A 20,649-nucleotide genomic window follows, 5' to 3' on the forward strand; every position below is an offset into this window, starting at 1 on the left:
ATTCAACACCTGTGCAGTGCTAAATGCTGAAGATGCTGCCCTTATAATATTGCCAATGTCGATGTCTGGGTTTGATTCTGTTATTCAGGAGCCTAGAGCCCTGACAAGTCTACCTTAAGCTTAAACTGATGGGGCAGGTGGAGAGGATAAGATGACAACTAAAGCACTTTTCAGATTCACCTGCTTTAAATCTTGGCTTCAGTTCCTCTTTCGCTTTTTATTTTGTTCTTAAAACCTTTATTTTAGTCCCAACCTGGAAATAACTCAAAACATCCAACAACAGATGAAGGCAGAAGTTGTGATGCATTCACATAGTGGAATTCTATTCAGCAACTTTATTACTAACTTACTTAATGATTTGATTGGAGTGCAATTGATTTACAATGTTGTTACTTTCAGATGTACAGCAAAATGATCCAAATACATATGTGTGTATATATTCTTTTTCAGATTTTTTTCCATCATAGGTTATTACAAGACAGTGAATATAGTTCCTTGTGCTATACAGGTCCTTCTTGTGTACCTAGTTCATGTATAGCAGCATGTTTCTGTTCATCCCAAAATTATAATTTATCCTTCCCTCCCTTTTCCTTTTGGTAACCATAACTGTTTCTGTGAGTCTGTTTTATAAATAAGTTCATTTGTATCAATTTTTTTTTACAATCTGCATATAAGTGATATGGTATGATATTTGTCTTTCCCACTTCACTTGGTAGGACAATCTCGAGCTGCAATGCTCCCTATTTTAGAGCGAGAAACGTGAGAGCCCGCCACCTAAGACCACGTCCTTTCCCTCTGGACAGAAATGGGACCACTCCCTCGAACTGGCTTTCTCAAAGAGCCAGAGAAATGCTAAACAGTAACCGATCTGGAGGACGAAAACAAGGTGGCATTAATTGTTCACTTTCCTCCAGGTCCCGAGCGGAGGAGGCTGGCTCGGGGCTGCTCGGGCCAGCGCGCCGCCCGATCGTCTCTGGACTGAAGGTGAAGGGGAGGCGCCCAAGCCTCAGAGATGCTCCCCACACTCGGATGGGGCGGATCTGCAAGTAATGCCAGGGGCCGGAGGAAGGCTCCCATTGGCTGAGGGCCGGTGACGGGAGGGGCACGGGGGCAGTATAAGGGAGGGGGTGTGCGTGCACCGTGTCAGTTTCGGAGTCCTTGGCGTCTCACCTCCGTGCGGCGGCGTCCAGGGCTCGCCTCTGCCTAGGGCTATTTCCTCTCCTCTGCCCACCGGGCGCCCCGCAGCACGCCCCAGCCCCCGGGTCCTTCCTGCCTTTCCTCCGCTAGTCCTTAGAGCCGGGAGACTTTTCTGTCTCTCTTCTCTTCTTTCCCCTTTGTGGCTCCAAAAACCTATCGCGCCGAAGCTCCCGGCTCCGGAGGGAGTTCCACTTGTAGGGGAAGGGCGGCCGCCCGCGCAGCGCACCGGCCCCTCCTGCGACCCCACCGGCCGGCGCGCCCACCCCGCCTTCCCGCCCCGCACCTGCCTTCTTTCGCCTGAGGAAGCCAGCCGAGAGTTCATTGATGCACCCATTCCAGTGGTGTAACGGTGAGTCCGGGGCTTTGGAGGGGTGGGGGGAGCGGGGGCGCAAGGGACATGGGGCTGGCTGGAGACGAGGATAGGGAGGCGCCAGGTTTCAGATCGGAGGGCTCCTTCTCCCTCTCGAGCCAAGTTTTTACTGCAATGGGACCTCCGAGGAGGCGTCCTGGCGCTCAACTCTGCTCTGCACAGCGCGGAATTTGAAAGGGGGGCGGGGGGGTCGGGAGGGGAGTGGGGATCCAGGTTTCACTCCGGGGCCTAGAAGGATCTCTCGGGCGGGCGGGGGTCGTGGGAGCCGAGGGGTTCCCGGCCTCTGTGCGGCGGCTTCGCACTCGTACCCGCCTCCCTCCTCGCCTTTGTGCGCTCAAACTCTTGTTCTTTGTTGTGGTCGTCGGCGGAGAATTAAATCCGCGCTCGGGCTCGGATCTCCTAGAGGGAGCTCAAGTTCCTGGTCTGAAACTTTGCAGGCTATTTTAAATATGTATACAGTGCAGCGTGCAGGACGGGGCGCGGGGGCGGCTTCCCTTGCGCCTTTGTTGGCTTCGCACCGGCTGCTCGGGGGCTTTGTGCCCGGGGATGACGCCGGATTAATGAGCGTGCCTTTATTGGATTGATAAAGCCGTGTAGATCTCCTGGCGCCCGGCTACCCTTGAATGCAGGGCTTGCCTGGGCATCTGTGCTCACTGGCCCCAAGGCCAGACCACGGTACCAGCTCCTGTGCCTAGGTAGTGTCCGCGCCTCCAGACCCAATCTCCCCTCCCTCTCCAGCCTGGTTGATGCTAAGTGCATCTCACATTTAGGCTTTTTAGCAGTTTCCGTGACTACAGGTTGGGCTTGGGGCTGACTCCTTGTCCAGGTTACCTGAAGAGACGCCCTTCTAAGCGGGTCAGTTCAAAACTTTGGCTGCTAATACCCTCCAGTGACCCTGGGATCTTGACTGCCTTGTTCTAAAGCTTGGAGAGTTTCTGGAGAAAGGGGGGAAGGGCGGGCAGGGGCCGGGGGCAGGGAGAAAGAAGCAGCTGGCCTTATCTCTGAGTAGGGTAGGCTGGCTAGTTAGTGGCGGGGGGAAGAAATCCATTCTTGAGAGCAGACTCTTGCCAGATCTCGCATTAATTATTTCAAGAGGCTTTTGTTTTAAGGCAGGGTTTGGGCAGCCTGTGTATGAGGGGCTCCCATCCCCCTCTTCCTCTAGCTGGTAGGATCTAATTTCCTGAAAATGAACCAAGCTGTGTGTGTGATCGGAGGCATAGCTGGAGTGGGGGCGGGGGTGGGGTGGGGGTGGGGGTGGGGGAGGACAGTGAACCCCCGCATCTGGGAAAGATTCCCGTTGGCTGGGAAAGAGAAGCATTTCCCAGATCCCCTGGTCGTTCTTGGCCAGCCCTTCTCTTGACGTCACTCCAGCTCCCAGCCCGCGAGCTGGGGGATGAGACATTCTGATGTCAAGGCTTTCATAGGTCGGGGGAAACAATGGAACAGACTTCAGGAGAAAAACCGAGGTAGCTAGCTGTCAGTGAACACTAGCCCTGCTTCTGGGCGGCCCCCTTTCATAGGTTTTTAGACCCGCAGAGCACTCGCTGCCTCATGTTTCCACTTTTTAAAACATGTGTTTATTTTTTGTTAATTTATAGTTGACTTGGGCTTCCCAGGTGACTTAATTGTAAAGAATCACCCTGCCAATGCAGGAGACACGTGTTTGATCCCTGGATCAGGAAGATTCCCCTGGAGGAGGGCATGGCAACCCACTCCAGTATTCTTGCCTGGAGAGTTCCATGGACAGAGAAGCCTGGCGGGCTGCAGTCCATGGGGTCGCAAGAGAGTTGGACGCAGCTCAGCGACTAAACAACAACACAGTTGACTTCCTATGTGGTGTTTCTTTTTACTTCTTAAAGTGATGGAGAAAGGACTGTTCTCCGACTCCAGGGAAGAAGCAATCCCTCCCCGAACACCTTTGTGATAACTATCTGGAGCCTGTCATTCCTGGGGTTAAAAATTCTTTCCTTGTAAATTTAGATAAAAAGCTACAGCACTGTCAGCTTTTAGCCCAGTGTATCTTTTGTCTACTTTTTTGATCAGAATGCAAGCAAATGGACCATCTCCTCTTAGCCATGAAGCTCTTCTCACCCACACCTCTTTATCATAGAAAGTCCCAACTCGCTGACTCAATCCTGGAGCCCCAGGGAAAGCCTCTCGGCAAAATCAGATGATCAAAATAAACTGATACACTGCTGAGGCCAGAGAGCCTTCAGAGTGCATACATGCAAACCCTCTGTGTTATCTATGGTCATTGCCATGCAAAGGAACCAAATGAGGTTTTTTGGGACCCTATGGATGCCAGGATACAGCAGAGGAAAGGTACATGGTGGAATTTCCCTGGTGATCCAGTGGTCAACAGTTTGACTTCCAGTGCACTGAGTGTGAGTTCAGTCCCTGGTCAAGGAACTGAGATCCCACTTGCCTCCCAGCCAAAAAACCAAAACATAAAAGCAATACTGTAACAAATTCAGTAAAGACTTTTTAAAAAAATAAAAAAGGTACATGGAGAGTCAAGACAGATGGAGGATTAGACTCTCACAGCATCAGCTGTTGATGAGACGGGGCCGGGGGAGACGTACGTGCCTGGTGGGAAAGAAGCCTCTTTGGCATGGAGGACAGATTTACCTGGAAGACAATCCCAAACACCATTTTTCAGAGTAGACAAAAAGTTGTTCCTGCCTGGCCAGTCCACCATGGTGTCTTCCCAGAAAAATCAATCTCCTTTGGCCCACAGAGATCAAATATTGAGCGGAGGGTGAAGAGGTGGTGAAAACTTTCTAATCCATGCCGGAGGCTAAGAAGCAGGGGGTTAGCAAAGTTTAGTAGATAATTAATTTTTTCCCAGCTTTAACCCAAAAGTCTCTCTGGACAAGAACTACTTTTGCTTTTTGTTTCCCCACAATGTCTAGATCAGTGTACAAGTCAAGCCAGCAAGCAGTACTTGTTGGTTGACTGGTCACCCGTCAGCTGAGGGCAGTTTCTGGGCAATTTTCCCAAACTTCAGTCTCCTTACTTTGAAGCAGGAGCTTTTGCCAAGAGGACTAGGTCGCCTTGAGAAAAATCAGGAATTACTTATCTGTTAACCAGTTACTGAAAAAAAACCAAACGTGAGGGTAAGTGAAGTCACTCAGTCGTGTTCTACTCTTTGCGACCCCCTGGACTGTAGCCTATCGGGCTCCTCCGTTCATGGGATTCTTCAGGCAAGAATACTGGAGTGGGTTGCCATTTCAGTCAAAGTACGAAAGTTTGCTATCCTTAGACCTAGGAGTGCTCAGGCTCGTTAGAACTCTCTGTCTCTGATCTCAGAATTGTATGTTGTTGTTCAGTCGCTCAGTCGTGTCCGACTCTTTGCAACCCCATGGACTGCAGCATGCCAGGCTTCCCTGTCCATCACTATCTCCCTGAGTTTGCTCAGATTTTTGTCCGTTAAGTCGATGATGCCATCCAACCATCTCATCAGTCACACATCTACTATGTACCACACACACCTACTATGTACCACACTTTCCACGATGGAAATCTTTGTGTCTGTCTTCTTCCCTAGACTGTAATATCATCTAGTCTTTCCTTCCTTTTTCCTTCAGTGTCTGTCATGGTACTTGTCGTGTAATCAGTGTTTAATGCATGTTTGAGTTAAATGAAGCTGATTCTAGGAACTGTAGGGCAACCTAAGACAGTCAACTGAGAGTGCTGGAGCCAGAACATGTGATACAGGCTGTGAGCCCTGTAGAATTCGAGCCGGGGTCTGGGCTGGGGGTGAATATCACAAAGACCAGCCTTGGGGGACTTTGGGAAGGGAGAGAGAGTTTCAGGCAGAGAAAGCTGCATGAGCAAAAGTTTGGAGGCAGGTGAAGACAGGGTTGGGCAAGAAATAGAGAGGAGACTCGTTCACCTTGGGTGATGCTGGGGGATACTGAGTTGGGGAGGGAGAGAGAGGACCCAGCGCATTCTTGTTTGGGAGCACTAGAAGCCTGAGTTTGGTAGATCATAGTAGAAAAACGGAGTGGGAGGATATGCCAGACATGTGGGCTAAATTAAAGGAGGGACTAGACATCAATTAATAAGGACTTGGAGTAGAACTGGGCTCCAAGTGTGTTTGGAATAGAGACTTGGCAGGAGAGTTGGCATACAGTCTGAAAGAGGTTTGGAGGGGGCTTGTTATATTGGTCACTAGACTGATCTCAGGGATGAAGAGGGTGGAGATGTGTGAGGTCAGAGATGACTCCGGTCTTTCGAGTCAAGTCTTCTGTGGAGTTGGGGTCACAGCCTTAATTATGGTATAACATTTCAAAGTATATTAATGGCTCCTAACCACAATGTCAGGAAAGCACAGGAACCCGTATTGAAGGCCTGAGTCCTCCTCCCCCCTCTCCCTACCCGCCCACCCCGCCACGGCTTGTGAGATCTTAGTCCCCACCTCCCCACTCCCCTCACCCCCACCAGGGACAGAACCTGTGCCCTCAGCAGTGAAAGTGCAGAGTGCTAACCACTCAACTGCCAGGAAAGTCCCCGTAGGTCTTTGAAGCCAGGCCTTCTTAGCTGTTTGACTATAGGCGTTATTTAATGATTGAGTCTTTTTTTTCAAACCCTGTGGAGAGGGCGGGGAGAGTACATTTCATGGTGATGTTATTACAAAGGTTCAGTTGGTAGCATGAGATGTGTTTGGCTGGTAGCGTGTGTAAGGGCTTCCCGGGTGGCTCATCGGTAAAGAATCCGCCTGCCAGTGCAGGAAACTCGAGACATTCGATCCCTGAGTCGGGAAGATCCCTGGAGAAGGAAATGGCAACCCAGCATTCTTGCCTGGAGAATCCCATGGACAGAGGAGCTTGGCATGCTACAGCCCGTAGAGTTGCACAGAGTTGGAAACAACTGAGTGAATGAGTGCGCACACACACACACACACACACACGCGTATGGTGAAGTCTAGCCTTCCTGTCCCAACACTTTCTGAAATCCAAGACTCTGAGGCTTACCTTTCAGATCACTGATATTTTTGCCTGCTAGCAAGAAAAACCACTCACCTGATTTATGGTTAATTCCTTTTTCTTTTTTCCCCCTTATAACCATAATAGACAATTTTCTAACCCTCAGGACCAATGGTCCCGTGAAGTAGCTCCAGGATTGATTTTTCCAGCCACTTGACAGACAACATCTTTCATTCCTCCTCTTTCCTTGTCTTTTCTGCCACCAGCTTTATATTGAACTTCCCTCTTACCAGCTGTAACTTGGCTTCCACCATTCCAAATGCTTCGGAGAGATGTAACCCAAGAAAGGAAAATCTTGTCTTTATAGCAGATGTTCTTCTTTGTTTTTCTTCAGCCAGAACCTAATCACGTACCTTTGTTGGTGGTGGTGTCATTTAGTCTCTGTGACCCCATGGACTATAGCCCACCAGGTGCCTCTGTCCATGGGATTTCCCAGGCATGGATCCTGGAGTGGGTTGCCATTTCCCTCTCTTCTCCAGGGGATCTTCCCCACCCAAGGATCGAACCCCCATCTTCTTCTTTGACAAGCAGATTCTTTACCGCTGAGCCACCAGGGAAGCCCAATCACATACCTACCCCAACACCAAACCCTGGCAAAAGCAAGGTGATTGTCACCTTCGGATCAATCAGGGTTTATTCCTGAGTCACGTGAGTGAAGCTTCTAGTGGCCACCTGTGCTTCCCACACTGAAGGGACCTTGTTGAAACGTAGATTCTGATTCGCTTTGATGGAGGCTGGCTTGAGATTCTGTGTTCTGCAAGCTCTGGGGACACCACTGCCATTAGCAGACTGCATGGTGAGGCTTTGAGTAGAAAAGGGGAGGGTGGCCAGGAAAAATGAGCAGTGGCTCCCCCTCCCCCACCCCCGCCACATTCTGGAACGCGGGCCCAGACTCAGAGTGAACAATTTCTATTCTGGTCTGGGTGCAGCCTGGCTTCTGGAGCAGGTGGCTTAATAATGACAAATGACCTTTGCAACTTCGCTTTGCAATTTACAAAGCATATTTCTTACACCATAGTCTTCGGTCGCCTCTGCACTTTGCTTGTTTTCCTGTGGCAAAGGGGAGCTTTTCAGCAAGGTAATTTCTCAAAGATTGAGTAGCTAGGGAGAGGTGGGATTGGAGCCCAGATGGATGCTTCCTCACCTGAGGCTCTTCGTCTTGCTAGTGTACCCTAGGGGCTTCTACCGGACAGAAGTGAGTTTTCCATTTCCACCCACTGCCCGATTCCTTGATCCCCTAGAAGGAGGTGCAGGTTGAAGTACCACGTGTAGGATCCCGTTTCCTAGACTGATTAAATCATTTACCCAAGATCATGCCACTAGTGTTAGGTCGAGGGTGTAAATGTAAGTCCCTGGAATGTAAATTGGTGCACCCAGTATGGAAAACAGTGTAGAGATTGCTTAAAAAACTCAAAGTAGAGCTGCCACATAATCTAGCAGTCCCACTTCTGGGTATTTACCCCCCAAAAAAACCACGCCTTCAAAAAGATGGTTGTACCCCAACGTCATAGCAGCACTATTGACAGTAGCCAGGGCATGGAAGCAGCTGAATGTTCAACACGTGACTGGATAAAGAAGATGTGGTTCACACACACACACACAGACATACACACACACACATATACACACACGCATACACATGCACACATAGACACACAGAGACATACACACAGAGACATGCACACACACATATACACATACACGCGTGCATACACACACATATACACACAGACATACACACACAGAGACATGCACGCACACATACACACACACACACATACACACACATACACACACAGAGAGACATACACAGACACACACATACATACACACAGACATACACACACAGAGAGACATGCACACACACATACACACATATACACACAGACATGCACACACACACACACATATACACATACACACACATACACACACAGAGAGACATACACACACAGAGACATACACACACAAACACACACATACACACACAGAGACATACACTCACAGAGACATACACACACATATACACACAGACATGCACACACACATACACACACATATACCTTACACACATACACACACAGACATACACACACATATACACACAGACATACACACACAGAGACATACACACACATATACACACAGACATGCACACACACAGACATGCACACACACAGACACACACATATACCTTACACACATGCACAGACATACACACACACATACACATACACAGAGACATACACACACATATACACACAGACATGCACACACACAGACATGCACACACACATACACACACACACACACATATACCCACAGACATACACACACACAGACATGCACACATGATATTGGGTTCGTCCAAAAGTTCATTTGGGTTTTTCCATACAACGTTTCAGGAAATACCCAAACGAACTCTTTGGCCAATCCAATATAATCATGGAAAACTACTCAGCCATAAAAAGAGAAGAATGAAATAATGCTCTTTGCAGCAACCTGGATGGACCTAGAGATTATCATACTAAGTGAAGTGAGAAAGACAGAGAAAGACAGATACCATACAATATCACTTATATGTGGAATCTAAAATATGACACAGAGGAACTTGTTTACAAAACAGAAACAGACTCACAGACGAAGAAACAATAGAAAACAAGCTTACAGCTCCCAAAGGAGAAAAGGAATGAGGGAGGGGTAAATTAGGAGTTTGGGATTAACAGATACCAACTACTGTGTATAAAATAAATAGCAAGGACCTACTGCAAAGCACAGAGAACTGTATTCAATATTCTTTAATAAGCCATCATGGAAAAGAATATGAACAAGAATACATATATGTATATGGATATCTGAATCACTTTGCTGAACATCCGCAGTGAACACAACATTGTAAATCAATTATGCTTCAATTAGAAAAAAGTAAGTCCCTGAGGGAGAGGCTTGCCATGTCTCGCTGCATCCTTGCTCACGCAGAGTGGCATCAGCCTCGGTAGTAAATTTCCCACTAACATAACACTTGCCCTCTCCTGTTGTCTGCAGGGTGTTTCTGTGGCCTGGGACTGGTGAGCACCAACAAGTCCTGCTCAATGCCCCCCATCAGTTTCCAAGACCTTCCCCTCAACATCTACATGGTCATCTTCGGCACGGGCATCTTCGTCTTCATGCTGAGCCTCATCTTCTGCTGCTATTTTATCAGGTGGGTGGCTCGCTGTCTGACCTGGGGTCCCAGGGAGGGGGAGGTCCAGGAGGTGGCGGCCGTAGGTAGGGTGAACCGAGCGAGCCTCCTGTTGCAGAGTCACCAGCCTCCAGCCGGGGCTCCTTGCTTTGAGGACAAGACTTAACCTGCCGTTTGCTGGGCCCCTGAGGCCTGCTGTTTCTATTTGCATCAGCCTATCCAGTTGTCCAGCACATACAAGGTCAGCATGGATCAGCCTGCATCCCGCCTGCTGGCCAGTTCCTCTCATGTTGCCTAGAATGACCAAGTAATATCATCAGTGGTCCCTCGCCATCTCTCTCCACCCACTCACACCCTCTGGGTGGCCAGGGCTAAGGGAGTATCATTCCACCAGTGGCATGACCCTCTGCCCTCCTGGGAAATCCTGTTATCATCCTTCCAGATGCTAATATTAGCAAGCTGGTGTCTGCAGAGCTGCCTGTTTGTACTGCCTCTTACGTTTGAGGGAATAAAAACTGAAAACCGTTACTTCTTATCGCGTAGGGGTCCAGGGAAGGATTGGAGCTTAGCAGGGCGAGCCAAGCTCCAGGAACTGTTTTCTTTGCTTCTAGACAAGGGAATTGGTGGCTATCTTCTATCAAAAATGTAGAGCATGCCTGGTATTCAGGGTGGAAAATACAGTAGTGTTTCTGAACTAGGGCACCCTATGGGTATTAACAATTCCTCATTGTGTGGGTCTGTCCTGTGCATTGGGGAACATTGCACACCCCTGACCAGTAGAATGTCATGGAGCCATTGTGATAAAACCAAGCCACACGCCCACACACAAGCATATGATTACCCAACACCTGGGTAGACGGACGTCCCCTGGGGTGTCTAGTATCTGATCAGATCACCTAAACAGATTAAATTAAGACGAAGGCCAAAGGAGTTCCCATTCCCCACAGAGATATCCCCGTGGGTTTGAATGGCTCGCCTGGCGGGAGGCTGGAGGGCTATCAGAAGCTTGTTTAGCAGATGCTTGTTCAGATTCCTCAGGCCAAGGAGCCCCTTCTTAAGAAGGGGAAGTGCCCTGGGGCCCTGCTCTCCTTTGCTTCTCATCCACTGCCTCAGCCCTCCTTCTTTTCTCCAGACTTTAAAAAGTCCCCAGGACTGGAATTTTCCACTTACAAGGCTTTTTTGCAGAGAAGGTAGTGGTTTATTTTCCCCTCTTGTACCACTGAGTCTGAAATTTGCATCTCATTAGTAAAGTGAGGGTGTGGGTAGATTTCCGGTATCTCAACACCCTCTTCCACACCCGCCCGCCCCTTTCCCCCAGCTGAAGTTTTCTTCCTCAAACTTTTCGTCTTCCTGACCAATAACCACCTCACTCTCCGCATATGAAGCAATGTATGCAACTCCCCGGAGACAGAAGGTGGAGGCATACCCAAGATTTATGTGTGATGCTGGCAGGAGGCTGTAAAAGCAGGCTGTGTCTGGCCCCTACACACACACACACACACACACACACACACGCATGCATGCACATTCCTGCCAGGCTGCAGAGGTGGTCAAGAGAGGAAATTCTACAAAATCACTCTGAGCCGGTAGGTGGGAGACCCAGCTTCATTTCCCAGTTCTGCCATTAACAGGTGTGATCTTGGGGTTTAAGCTCCTCTTTGCCCAGGACTTCCTTGTGTGCTAGGCACCGTGCTGACCACCTTATGAAATGTTCATCTGCCTTAGTCTTCAGAACTGCCCTCCAGTTTCAGTATTAGTCTGCTTCGTAAATGAGGAAACTCATGCTCAGGCGGTTAAAGATGAAGTCCTGTATCCGGAAAAATGGTGAGATGGGCTTGTCCGATGACAGTTAGCAAGGGTCTTTCGGATTCCGGATGTTGGCCTTCCCAGATTCTTATTCCTTGAACGGGATCATCTGGGGCTCCCGTGGCCACCCCCAAGCAGCCAGACGCAGTGGTGTTGCAGAACGGGCTGGGAGCTCTGGGTACGACGGGTTTATTTTTTTTTTTTTGCTTGGCTGGAGTTGGTGACCACATGATACCAGAAGCTTTCCCCCTGCCGTGGGGCTGCTTGGCGCCACCTGTTTTCCTTCTGCAGTCATCTGCCCCTTCACCACCCCGCCCTCTGTCCTGCAGCCCAAAACCGGTGTGACCCTGGCGTCTCATGGTTCCTCAGCCTTGCTGGTATGTGGCAGCCTGGGAGCGCCTATATATAGAAAGACACACAAGCACAGAAGCCACTTCCTCTGCCTGCGTCTCGGTTTCCTCCTCAGCCAAAATAGGCCTGTGACTCCCCGCTCCTGACCTGCTGAGCTCATCGGCCCAACTCCCCCTCACTCCGTCTTCCCTGACCCCCCGCCACCCCCCGCCCCACCCTGTCGCCAGGAGCAGGAGCTGATCTCTGCCCTACACAGGATGGAAGGGGCCCCGTGAAATACAAATCGGGCAGGAAAGAAACAACTCTTTGCAGGACTTACCCGCATTGTTTGTTGCAAAAGGGGAAAAGCCAGGAAGCGCCCACTGGCAGTGGCTTGAAATGGGCTCATTGAATTCAGGGTATTTTTAGCTGCTTTGCTCACCCCAGCAGCTGAGAAGGCCACCTGTCCCGAGTTGTTGGCACTCCATCCCCGCTGGGATGGCCCAGGATCTCTGCTTTTTTGCTCTCGTTTTCCTTGCAACCCTTTTGGCCCCGTTTCATCCCAACCTCTACCTTCCTGATATGGAAATCTACAGGCAGAGTGAATCTAGAGCGTGACTCTGAAGCCTTCACTGTTCCAATTGATGGTCCTGGGCTCTCAGAGTCAGCTTCTGGAGACTCCTTGGGTAAGACCATTAAATGGAGCCATCCAGACAGAAGGGCCCCCAGGCGTCCTATGACAGAGCAAGCAGAAAGGCACTGCGTGTACTGCCTAAGTGTAGCCACGCTGCAGGCGAAGTAGGCGAGGCTCTGGAGATGTGACATCCCCTCTTTCTGAGCCAGGAAGCCGGCAGGCTTCTCGCCACTTCCTTATTTACTCTGTATATACCTGCTAAAAGAGCAGCAGTCTGTCCCTCAGAAGGCAGCTCTGGGCGGCCTGGCAACGAGAGCACGTTTCTTCTTCCCCAGATGAACCCAGTATCAGGCAGGTGGCCCTTGATCATTTAAGTGCATCCTTCCCCGCCCCTCTCATTTAGAAGTGGGAACACAGATGCAGGTGTGTACAGGAACGTGTGCAGGTAGGGGTGGAACAGTGGGAGCGCTGGTTAGACCCTCAGCCTGTCCCTCCAAGGACCAGAAACCCCACTCCGATAAGAGAGGAGTCGAGGGTCGGGGGGCAGACAGCGGCGGTGCTGCCTGGTGCCCAGCCTCGAGGCCGAGGGACACTGGCCCCACCCGTCCCCTGACCTCCTGTTAGGAGCCGTGAAGGTGGAGGCCGCCGATCTTATCTGCCCCCAGGCTGTGCACCAGGCTTTCTGCATCCTCCTTTGCTCTGGTTCCAGCATCTCTGCGTTGCTCTTGGAGCATCTTACCTTGTGCATGCCCTTCAAATAAGGCTAGTGATTGAAGATTTTCTTCCTCTAACTCAGACCAGCTTTTTTTTTTTTTCATGCCAGCTATTACAGGCTTTGCGGGTCATATGATATCTGTCTGAACCACCCAGCCCTTCTGTACAGAAGCAGTCATAAAGTATAAGTGTGGCTGTGCTCCAGTAAAATTTTATGGCAAGCACTGAAAGTTGATTTTCATATAATTTCCACATGGCATGAAATATTCTTTCAATTCCTGCTTTCAACCATTTATGAGAGTAAGCACAGTTCTGTAACCAACAAGGACCTACTGTACAGCACACAGAAGTCTGCTCAGTGTAACCTGGCAGCCTGGATGGGAGGGGAGTTTGGGGGAGAATGGGTCCATGGATATGTATGGCTGAGTCCCTTCGCAGTCCACCTGAAACCATCACAACAATTGTTTGTTAATCTGCTATACCCCATGACAAAATAAAAAGTTTAGTTAAAAAAAAAAGAATAAGTACAGAGCTTCCCTGGTGGCTCAGTGGTAAAGAGCCCACCTGCCGTGGAGCAGACACGGGTTTGGTCCCTGAACCGGAAAGTTCCCACATGCCGTGGAGCAGCTAAGCCCGTGCACCGCAACTTCTGAGCCTGTGCTCTAGAGCCTGAGAGCTGCAACTGCTGAGTCCACATGCTGCAGTTGCTGAAGCCCGTGCACCCCAGAGCCCCTGCTCCACAACAGGAGAAGCCTGAGCATCAAAGCGAAGAGTAGCCCCCACGTTCCCGCAACTAGATAAAAGCCGTCGAGCAGCAACAGAGCACAGCCAAAAATTAAATAAATTAAATTATATATATATAGGAAAGTACAGTTCTTCCCTTCTGGGCCTTATGAAACAAATGGTTAGCTGGCTTTGACCCTCAGGAAACCATGATTGGCCACCCCGGTCATAACCTGGTGGTTCTCTGATGTCTTCTTCCAATAACACAAATCTTTGGTAGAAATGATTCCTGGGAGAGAAAACTCTATCTGGTCCCCAGGTACAGGAGACCATAGAGCTCCCTGCACAGTTCAGAAGGTTTCTCTCACTGAAAATAAAACAGCAAAAAAAAAAAAAAGTTATCAGTGCATCATCTCGGTCTCGGCCATTGGCACAGTGAGCCATTCAGAAAGTTGGTGGCTTGTTGATTGAAAGGGTGTTTTCCAAAACCCCATGCTATGCCCAGGAGCATGGTGTGTGCCACCTGATTGTGAGGCTGGCCACAGTTTGTGTTAAAGAGCTCGGGCTCTGTCATCAGGTCGACTGGTTAGAATCCAGCTCTGCTGCCAGGCAGCTCTGAAGTTTGGGCAAGTTACTTAGCTTCTTTGGACTCCGTGTTCCTTGTCTGCCAAGAAGCACGTCTCTCCCTCTGGAAGGTGTTTGAAATTGATGAGTGCGGATATGGATCTATATCGGTAGAGATCGACGCCTAGGAAATCCCCCATCACAGTTATGCTCCTGCCATTAGTAACGGCATGTTCTGGCCATTGTGTTCTGGCCATTGAGAGTCCGGCTGTATGCAGGCCACCAGCTTGAAACAAAAAGAGGAAAACAAAGAAGGGATTGCCTGTGTTGCCTGGTGCTGTGAAGGGGGAAGAGTGTGCTCTGCCTCCAGAATACTTGTGTTCTCCGGGTGGAAAATTCCCCAGGCTCAACAGATGTTCTCCTGCTGCCTGGGCTTGGAGGAAATAGCCCTCTTAAGAATGTCTACCTGGAAGTTCAGTGGTGAGGGCTCCTCGCTTTCGCCGCTGAAGGGGGCAGGTTCGTCCCTGGTCAGGAACTAAGATCCCACAAACCACGTGGTATGACCAAAAAACAAAAACAAAACTAACTTTTGCACACTCAGCAAGCAGATGGTTGATCTGTCTAGTTGGGGAGCCCAAAGGAAGTGACCTTCCAGGAAGGAAGGTGAATGAACTTTTAGGGTGCTCTGCCAGAACCCCCACCCCCAGTTGAGGGTAGGTGACAGTGAGTTTTGAGGCAGTTGAACCTGAGTCTGAGTCCTTAACCCCACACTGGTGACCTGCAGAGACTTCTATGCATATTTCGTGTCTACGGGACGCACCTCCCCACCCCCAGAAGGAAGTCCCAAGCCACCGGCCTGTCTCTCCTGCTCTGAATGGCTGTTTGTGCAAAAGCATAATGACTTCTTCTCTCTCCTCTTTCTTGCTCCCCCCAGCAAACTCCGGAACCAGGCACAGAGCGAACGATATGGATATAAAGAGGTAAATAAAGTCCTCATTTTGTCCTAAGACCTCTCCCCGCTCCACCACTACTAACCCAGCTAGAGATGGCTGGGGGAGGTGGAGGGAACAGGGCGGGGGCAAGATGAAGCTGGCCTGTTCTCCCCTCGTGCCTAGGGAGAGCGGGGGTCTCCCTGGGTGGAGCTGGGGGCTCCCTTCCTCGGCTGATACCACCTGGCTCCGTGTTTGGTTTCTTCTGACCCCAGGTCTCCCCTCTTTTTTCCCAGGTGGTGCTTAAAGGAGATGCCAAGAAGTTGCAGTTATATGGGGTGAGTGCCCTGGGGCAGCAGGCGGGGCGCCCAGCGGGTAAGGCAAACCTTCTCCAGGTCTGAAGACCTTTTTAGGAACCTTCTTAGTCCCTGCCTTCTGGTCTCCTTGGGCCAAATAGAAGACACATCCCAGGAGGTGATCAATATGCAGGATCTGTTATGTCTGGGACTGGGGCTGGCAGAAAACAAAGGGGTCACCAAAGGGTTTGGGTACATGGTGACCTGTGACCCCAGGAAACCTGCTAGACGTAGTCTTACTGGGAAGGCAGTATGACCACCCCGGGCCAGACTGCACTACCTTTCCCTGCTCGGTGTCCCCATCTGGGTCCGAAAGGGGTCCCCTCTGTGTGTGCTCTGTCCTGGCGACTGTGGATCTGACATGCAGGTCCAACCCTCTAGTTCTCCCCTGTTCCCCTCCATTCTCCCCCCCACCCACCCATCACACCCACTTTCTGGGACCCCTCAACTCCCAACTCCTTCAGGACTAGACCATTACTTCTTCCTTTCCCACCTGTGCCTTTGGGGTCACCTAACTCCTGTCCCAAGACTTCCGTCCATAACCACATGCACTCGTGCAGAGAGCGTGTGTATGGTTGTCCGGGTGTGGGAAGAATCATGGATCTCATCATGCATAAGACTAACCTGGACATGGCCTCATTTCGTCTGTCTCTTTGGGGTCCATAGTCACGATGTCCCCAAGTTCTGATGTTTCTTAAGCTCTCCTCCAGAAGAGGAAATTCAGCTGGGATTGAGGGGTTAATATACTAGGATGCAAGGCTGGCTTTAAAGAATGGAAACCATATACCAGAGCCCCATCCTTACCTCTAGTTATGGCTAAATGCCCCCTGGTTGAAAGTCCTAGGCTAGAAAGACTATTACAAAAAAGGATGAAATAATGCTATTTACAGTAACACGGGTGAACCTAGAGATTATCATGCTAAGTGAAGTCAGAGAGATAAATACCATGTGATAACACTTAGATGTGGAATGTAAAATATGATACAAATGAACTTATCTACGAAAGAAAAACAGACTCACAGACACGGAGGGCAGATTTGTTGTTGCCAAGGGAAAGGAGGGTAGAGAGGGGCGGATTGAGAGTTTGGGATTAGCAGATGCAAACTGTTATATGTAGGCTGGATAGACAACGAAGTCGTATTGTATAGCACCGGGAATATATATAGCACACATATATATATATTATATACTGAATATATATAGCATATATTCAGTATGCTAAAATAAACCATAATGGAAAAGAATATGAAAAATAACATGTATAACTGAGTCACTCTGCTGCACAACAGAAATTAACACGTTAACAATTAAATGCTTTTTATCTGTATTATCTGGCATGGGAGCCACTAGCCACACTGTGGTTGTTGAGCACTTAAAATGTGGCTGCCGTGACCGAGGAACTAACCATTTAATTTCATCTACTTGGATCAGTCTGCCGTGGAGCATGGCTGCCACGTGTCAGGGTTAGTCCTCTCTTGGGTGGAGATGGGGTTGACGTGACTGAGGATTCAGGGGGAGGCTCCTCCCCGTCTCCTCTCACACGGCTCTCTCTTCCCACAGCAGACCTGTGCCGTCTGTCTGGAAGACTTCAGGGGCAAGGACGAGCTAGGTGTCCTCCCGTGCCAACACGCCTTTCACCGCAAGTAAGTGTCCATCGTGGGGCTGTGTCCAGATACCTTGGAGCGAAGAAAGCAGGGAGCATCTTCTAGAGGGGGGCTTCCCAGGCGATACAGTGGTAAAGAACCTGCCTGCCGAGAAGGAGACTCGGGCTCGATCCCTGGGTCGGGAAGATCCCCTGGAGAAGGACATGGCAACCCACTCCAGTTTTCTTGCTTGGAGAATCCCATGGTTGGAGGACCCTGGCAGGTTACAGTTGGTGGGGTTGCAGAGTCGGACATGACTTGGAGATGGAACAATAACAACAGTCTTCTAGAGGCTCCAGTCCCTGCCCTTCCCACACACCCCTTGCTGATGCCCTGCATCCTGTCTGCACACCAGGCAAGCCGGAAGGGTTAGACCAGGGCAGGGATGGAGAGGTTCTTGTCTTGGGAAGCAGTGGGGCTCTATGAAGGGGCAGCCGGAGCACGCTGGTATCTTTTTAGGGAGTAACAGGTCGGCTTTTGCCCGCAGGTGTCTGGTGAAGTGGCTGGAGGTGCGCTGTGTCTGCCCCATGTGTAACAAGCCCATCGCTGGCCCCTCCGAGGCCTCCCAGAGCATCGGGATCCTATTGGATGAGCTGGTGTGAGCGCTGCCTCCGTACCAGGCTTGAAGGAGACCTCTAGCTTCGTGGGTGCCTGGTCCTTCCTCGCATCCACGGTGAACAAGACTGGCGGGTGGTGAGGGTCCCAGTCACCTGGAAGGGAGGGGATGCCAGGCTGGCCTTCCACTGTAGGGTGAGACCAGGCTCACCCACTTCTGCCTCCCGAAGCCTTCCTCCCTGTTACCCCGTGCTGATGGCCTTGCCTTGCCGGGACTGGACTCTGCCTGCATTGTCCCTGCTCTGGGAACAGAGATCCAATCCTGTTTAGCCAAGAACTTGGAGTTCACCCTGCCTTGAGGGTTTCCCCGAGGAGGACGAGCTGCCCTGATCTCGAAGAAGGGGTGTGATGAGCTGTGCCCCGCCTGTGATCCCCCCCACCTCCTTGCCACCACTTCCCGAGGAAGGTTAGAAGGCAAGGGGGGAAAGACGGAGGAACCAGGCGCCTCCAGTGGAAGCCGCGGAGGCTCTGTAGGAAATCGGGAAGTGCGTGGACATGCAGAAGAGTCAATGTTTACACGGGACCTGCAGAAACAAAGGCTGGCCGGCCGGCCTGCTGACTACGGTGTGGGGGTCGGGGGGGTGGCTGGGGCAGCCCCAGCCCTCTCCTAGCATCTGAGGTGCTTAATCCGTTCACTGTTCCTCGGTTGATCTCAGAGCTTCCTATTCCATGTTGGGGTTTGAGCGCCCCTCCCCTCCCCTCCCAGAGGAAGGGCCTTTTCTACACCCAGGTGGATTCCCCAGGGTTTTTTTTTTTCTTTTTTCTTTTCTAAAGGAGCAAAAAGGGGCCTGGGGATGAGGGGCTGTCTGAAGGTTAAGGTCGCGACGGACACCCTCTTTTCCTTTGTAAATAGTATTTTTATACTTCATCCTCACCATCTCAGGCTTTATACATGGAATCCCCCAAATGGAAGGACTGGGGGCTTTCTCTGTTCCTCCCCCCAACTGGGTGAGGGTGGGAAAAAGGTATGTATTTAAAGAAAATTAAATTTAATAACAAGTTTCTCTAACCTCCTGCCTGTGGTTGTGGCCTGTGTCTGTTGGCCTTTTGGTGCCAGCAGAGGGAACAGAATCCTCCAGCAGCGTCCTCCCACTTCCCCTGTTCCCAGAGCGGACACGCACACAGAGGTTCCTAATCCTTGCCAAGGAGAATTGGTATCAGGTTAGTATCTGTCTGGGCTTCCCAGGTGGCTCTGTGGTAAAGAATCTGCTGCCAATGCGGGAGAGACAGGTTTGATCCCTGGGGCAGGAAGATCCCCTGGAGGAGGAAATGGCAACCCACTCCAGTATTCATGCCTAGGAAACCCCATGGACAAAGGAGCCTGGTGGGTTACAGGCCATGGGGTCCCAAAGAGTTGAAAATGATTAAGCAACTGAACAAGCATGTAGTATCTATCTTTTTAGCATAGGTTAGGACTAACATCAATGTGCTTGAAAACCTGACTAAGCCAGGCTCACTCAAGTGATCACTAGAATTTTTTTTTTTTTTTAAAGCCGGTGTATGGCACCAGAGCATTCCAGCTACCAAGACTTGTCATTCATAGAATTGTCCTTGTAACTCACTGAACTCTTTAAAAAAAAAAGCCTCTATGCTACCATAAAGGCTTGATTTCTTTTGCTGCTAAGACTGGCTCAGACAGTAAAGCGTTTGCCTACAATGCGGGAGACCTGGGTTCGATCCCTGGGTCGGGAAGATCCTCTGGAGAAGGAAATGGCAACCCACTCCAGTACCCTTGCCTGGAAAACCCCATGGATAGAAGAGCCTGGTAGGCTACAGTCCGTGGGGTCGCAGAGTCGGACACGACTGAGTAACCTCACCTTCACCTTAGCTGAGAATCACTGACCCATCCCAGCCTGCGCCACATCTAGAAATACTACGTTGTTAACTTTAACAAATTTTATTTATTTTTGGCTGTGCTGGGTCTTTGTTGCTGCATGTGGGCTTTCTCCAGCTGTGGCAAACTGGGGCCTGCTCTTCATTGCCGTGCGTGACCTTCATTAGTTGCCTGAGCCATGTGGGATCTTAGTTCTCCAACCAGGGATGGACTGCAAGGCCCCGGCATTGGAAGGGTGCAGTTTTAACTTCTGGACCTCTCCTTTGCCACTTCTTCCTTCACACTCTGGGTAACGCCTCTACTGTTGCTCATTGCTACCACGCTCTAACAGGGTTGGATCTCTTCTTCATTGAGAGCATCACTTCCTCTAGTTCCGCCCACTTGCTGTAGTACTGTGAATACAATGTATTTCCTGAGCAAAACAAGAGTCCTCCCCCTCACTCTTGCCTCAGCCTCCCATTGGACGCATCAAGAGAAGGAGGTGGGAAACAGGTGGTCTCGAGGTGGGGGGAGGAGGGGCGGTCTCGACATCTCCCACTCCTCTCTCCCCACCCCCACTTCATCTCAAGGAAAGCTCGTCAGGGTTGAAGTAAAACCAGTGCCAACACGGGATTGTCTGTGTTGCCGATTTGCATAGCATTGTCCTGAAGTCAAAACAATGCTAGGAATGGTAAGGTATGCCCTTCATGGGTTCCATGCAGCTTGGTAGGATGGTGCTGCAGCAGAGATGGGAACGCCGGCTAGTTTTTAGCTGATCAGGTGGGA

General features: G+C 50.3%; 1 protein-coding gene across 2 annotated transcripts; it reads left to right on the forward strand.

The window, feature by feature from the left end:
* Positions 1-1,134: 1,134 nt before the first annotated feature.
* Positions 1,135-19,059, forward strand: RNF122 (ring finger protein 122). Of its 2 annotated transcripts, none has more exons than XM_005893730.3 (6): positions 1,135-1,546; positions 9,601-9,757; positions 15,442-15,487; positions 15,733-15,774; positions 17,356-17,435; positions 17,923-19,059. In XM_005893730.3, the coding sequence occupies exons 1-6, from the start codon at positions 1,522-1,524 to the stop codon at positions 18,035-18,037; spliced, it is 465 nt and encodes a 154-aa protein (XP_005893792.1). In that variant the 5' UTR covers positions 1,135-1,521; the 3' UTR covers positions 18,038-19,059. The 2 variants fall into 2 exon arrangements, with proteins under 2 accessions (XP_005893792.1, XP_005893791.1); XM_005893729.3 differs by having other exon boundaries at positions 1,136-1,546; positions 17,353-17,435.
* Positions 19,060-20,649: the final 1,590 nt, after the last annotated feature.

This window comes from Bos mutus, chromosome 27, assembly GCF_027580195.1.
Source record: "Bos mutus isolate GX-2022 chromosome 27, NWIPB_WYAK_1.1, whole genome shotgun sequence".
NCBI classification, from domain to species: domain Eukaryota; kingdom Metazoa; phylum Chordata; class Mammalia; order Artiodactyla; family Bovidae; genus Bos; species Bos mutus.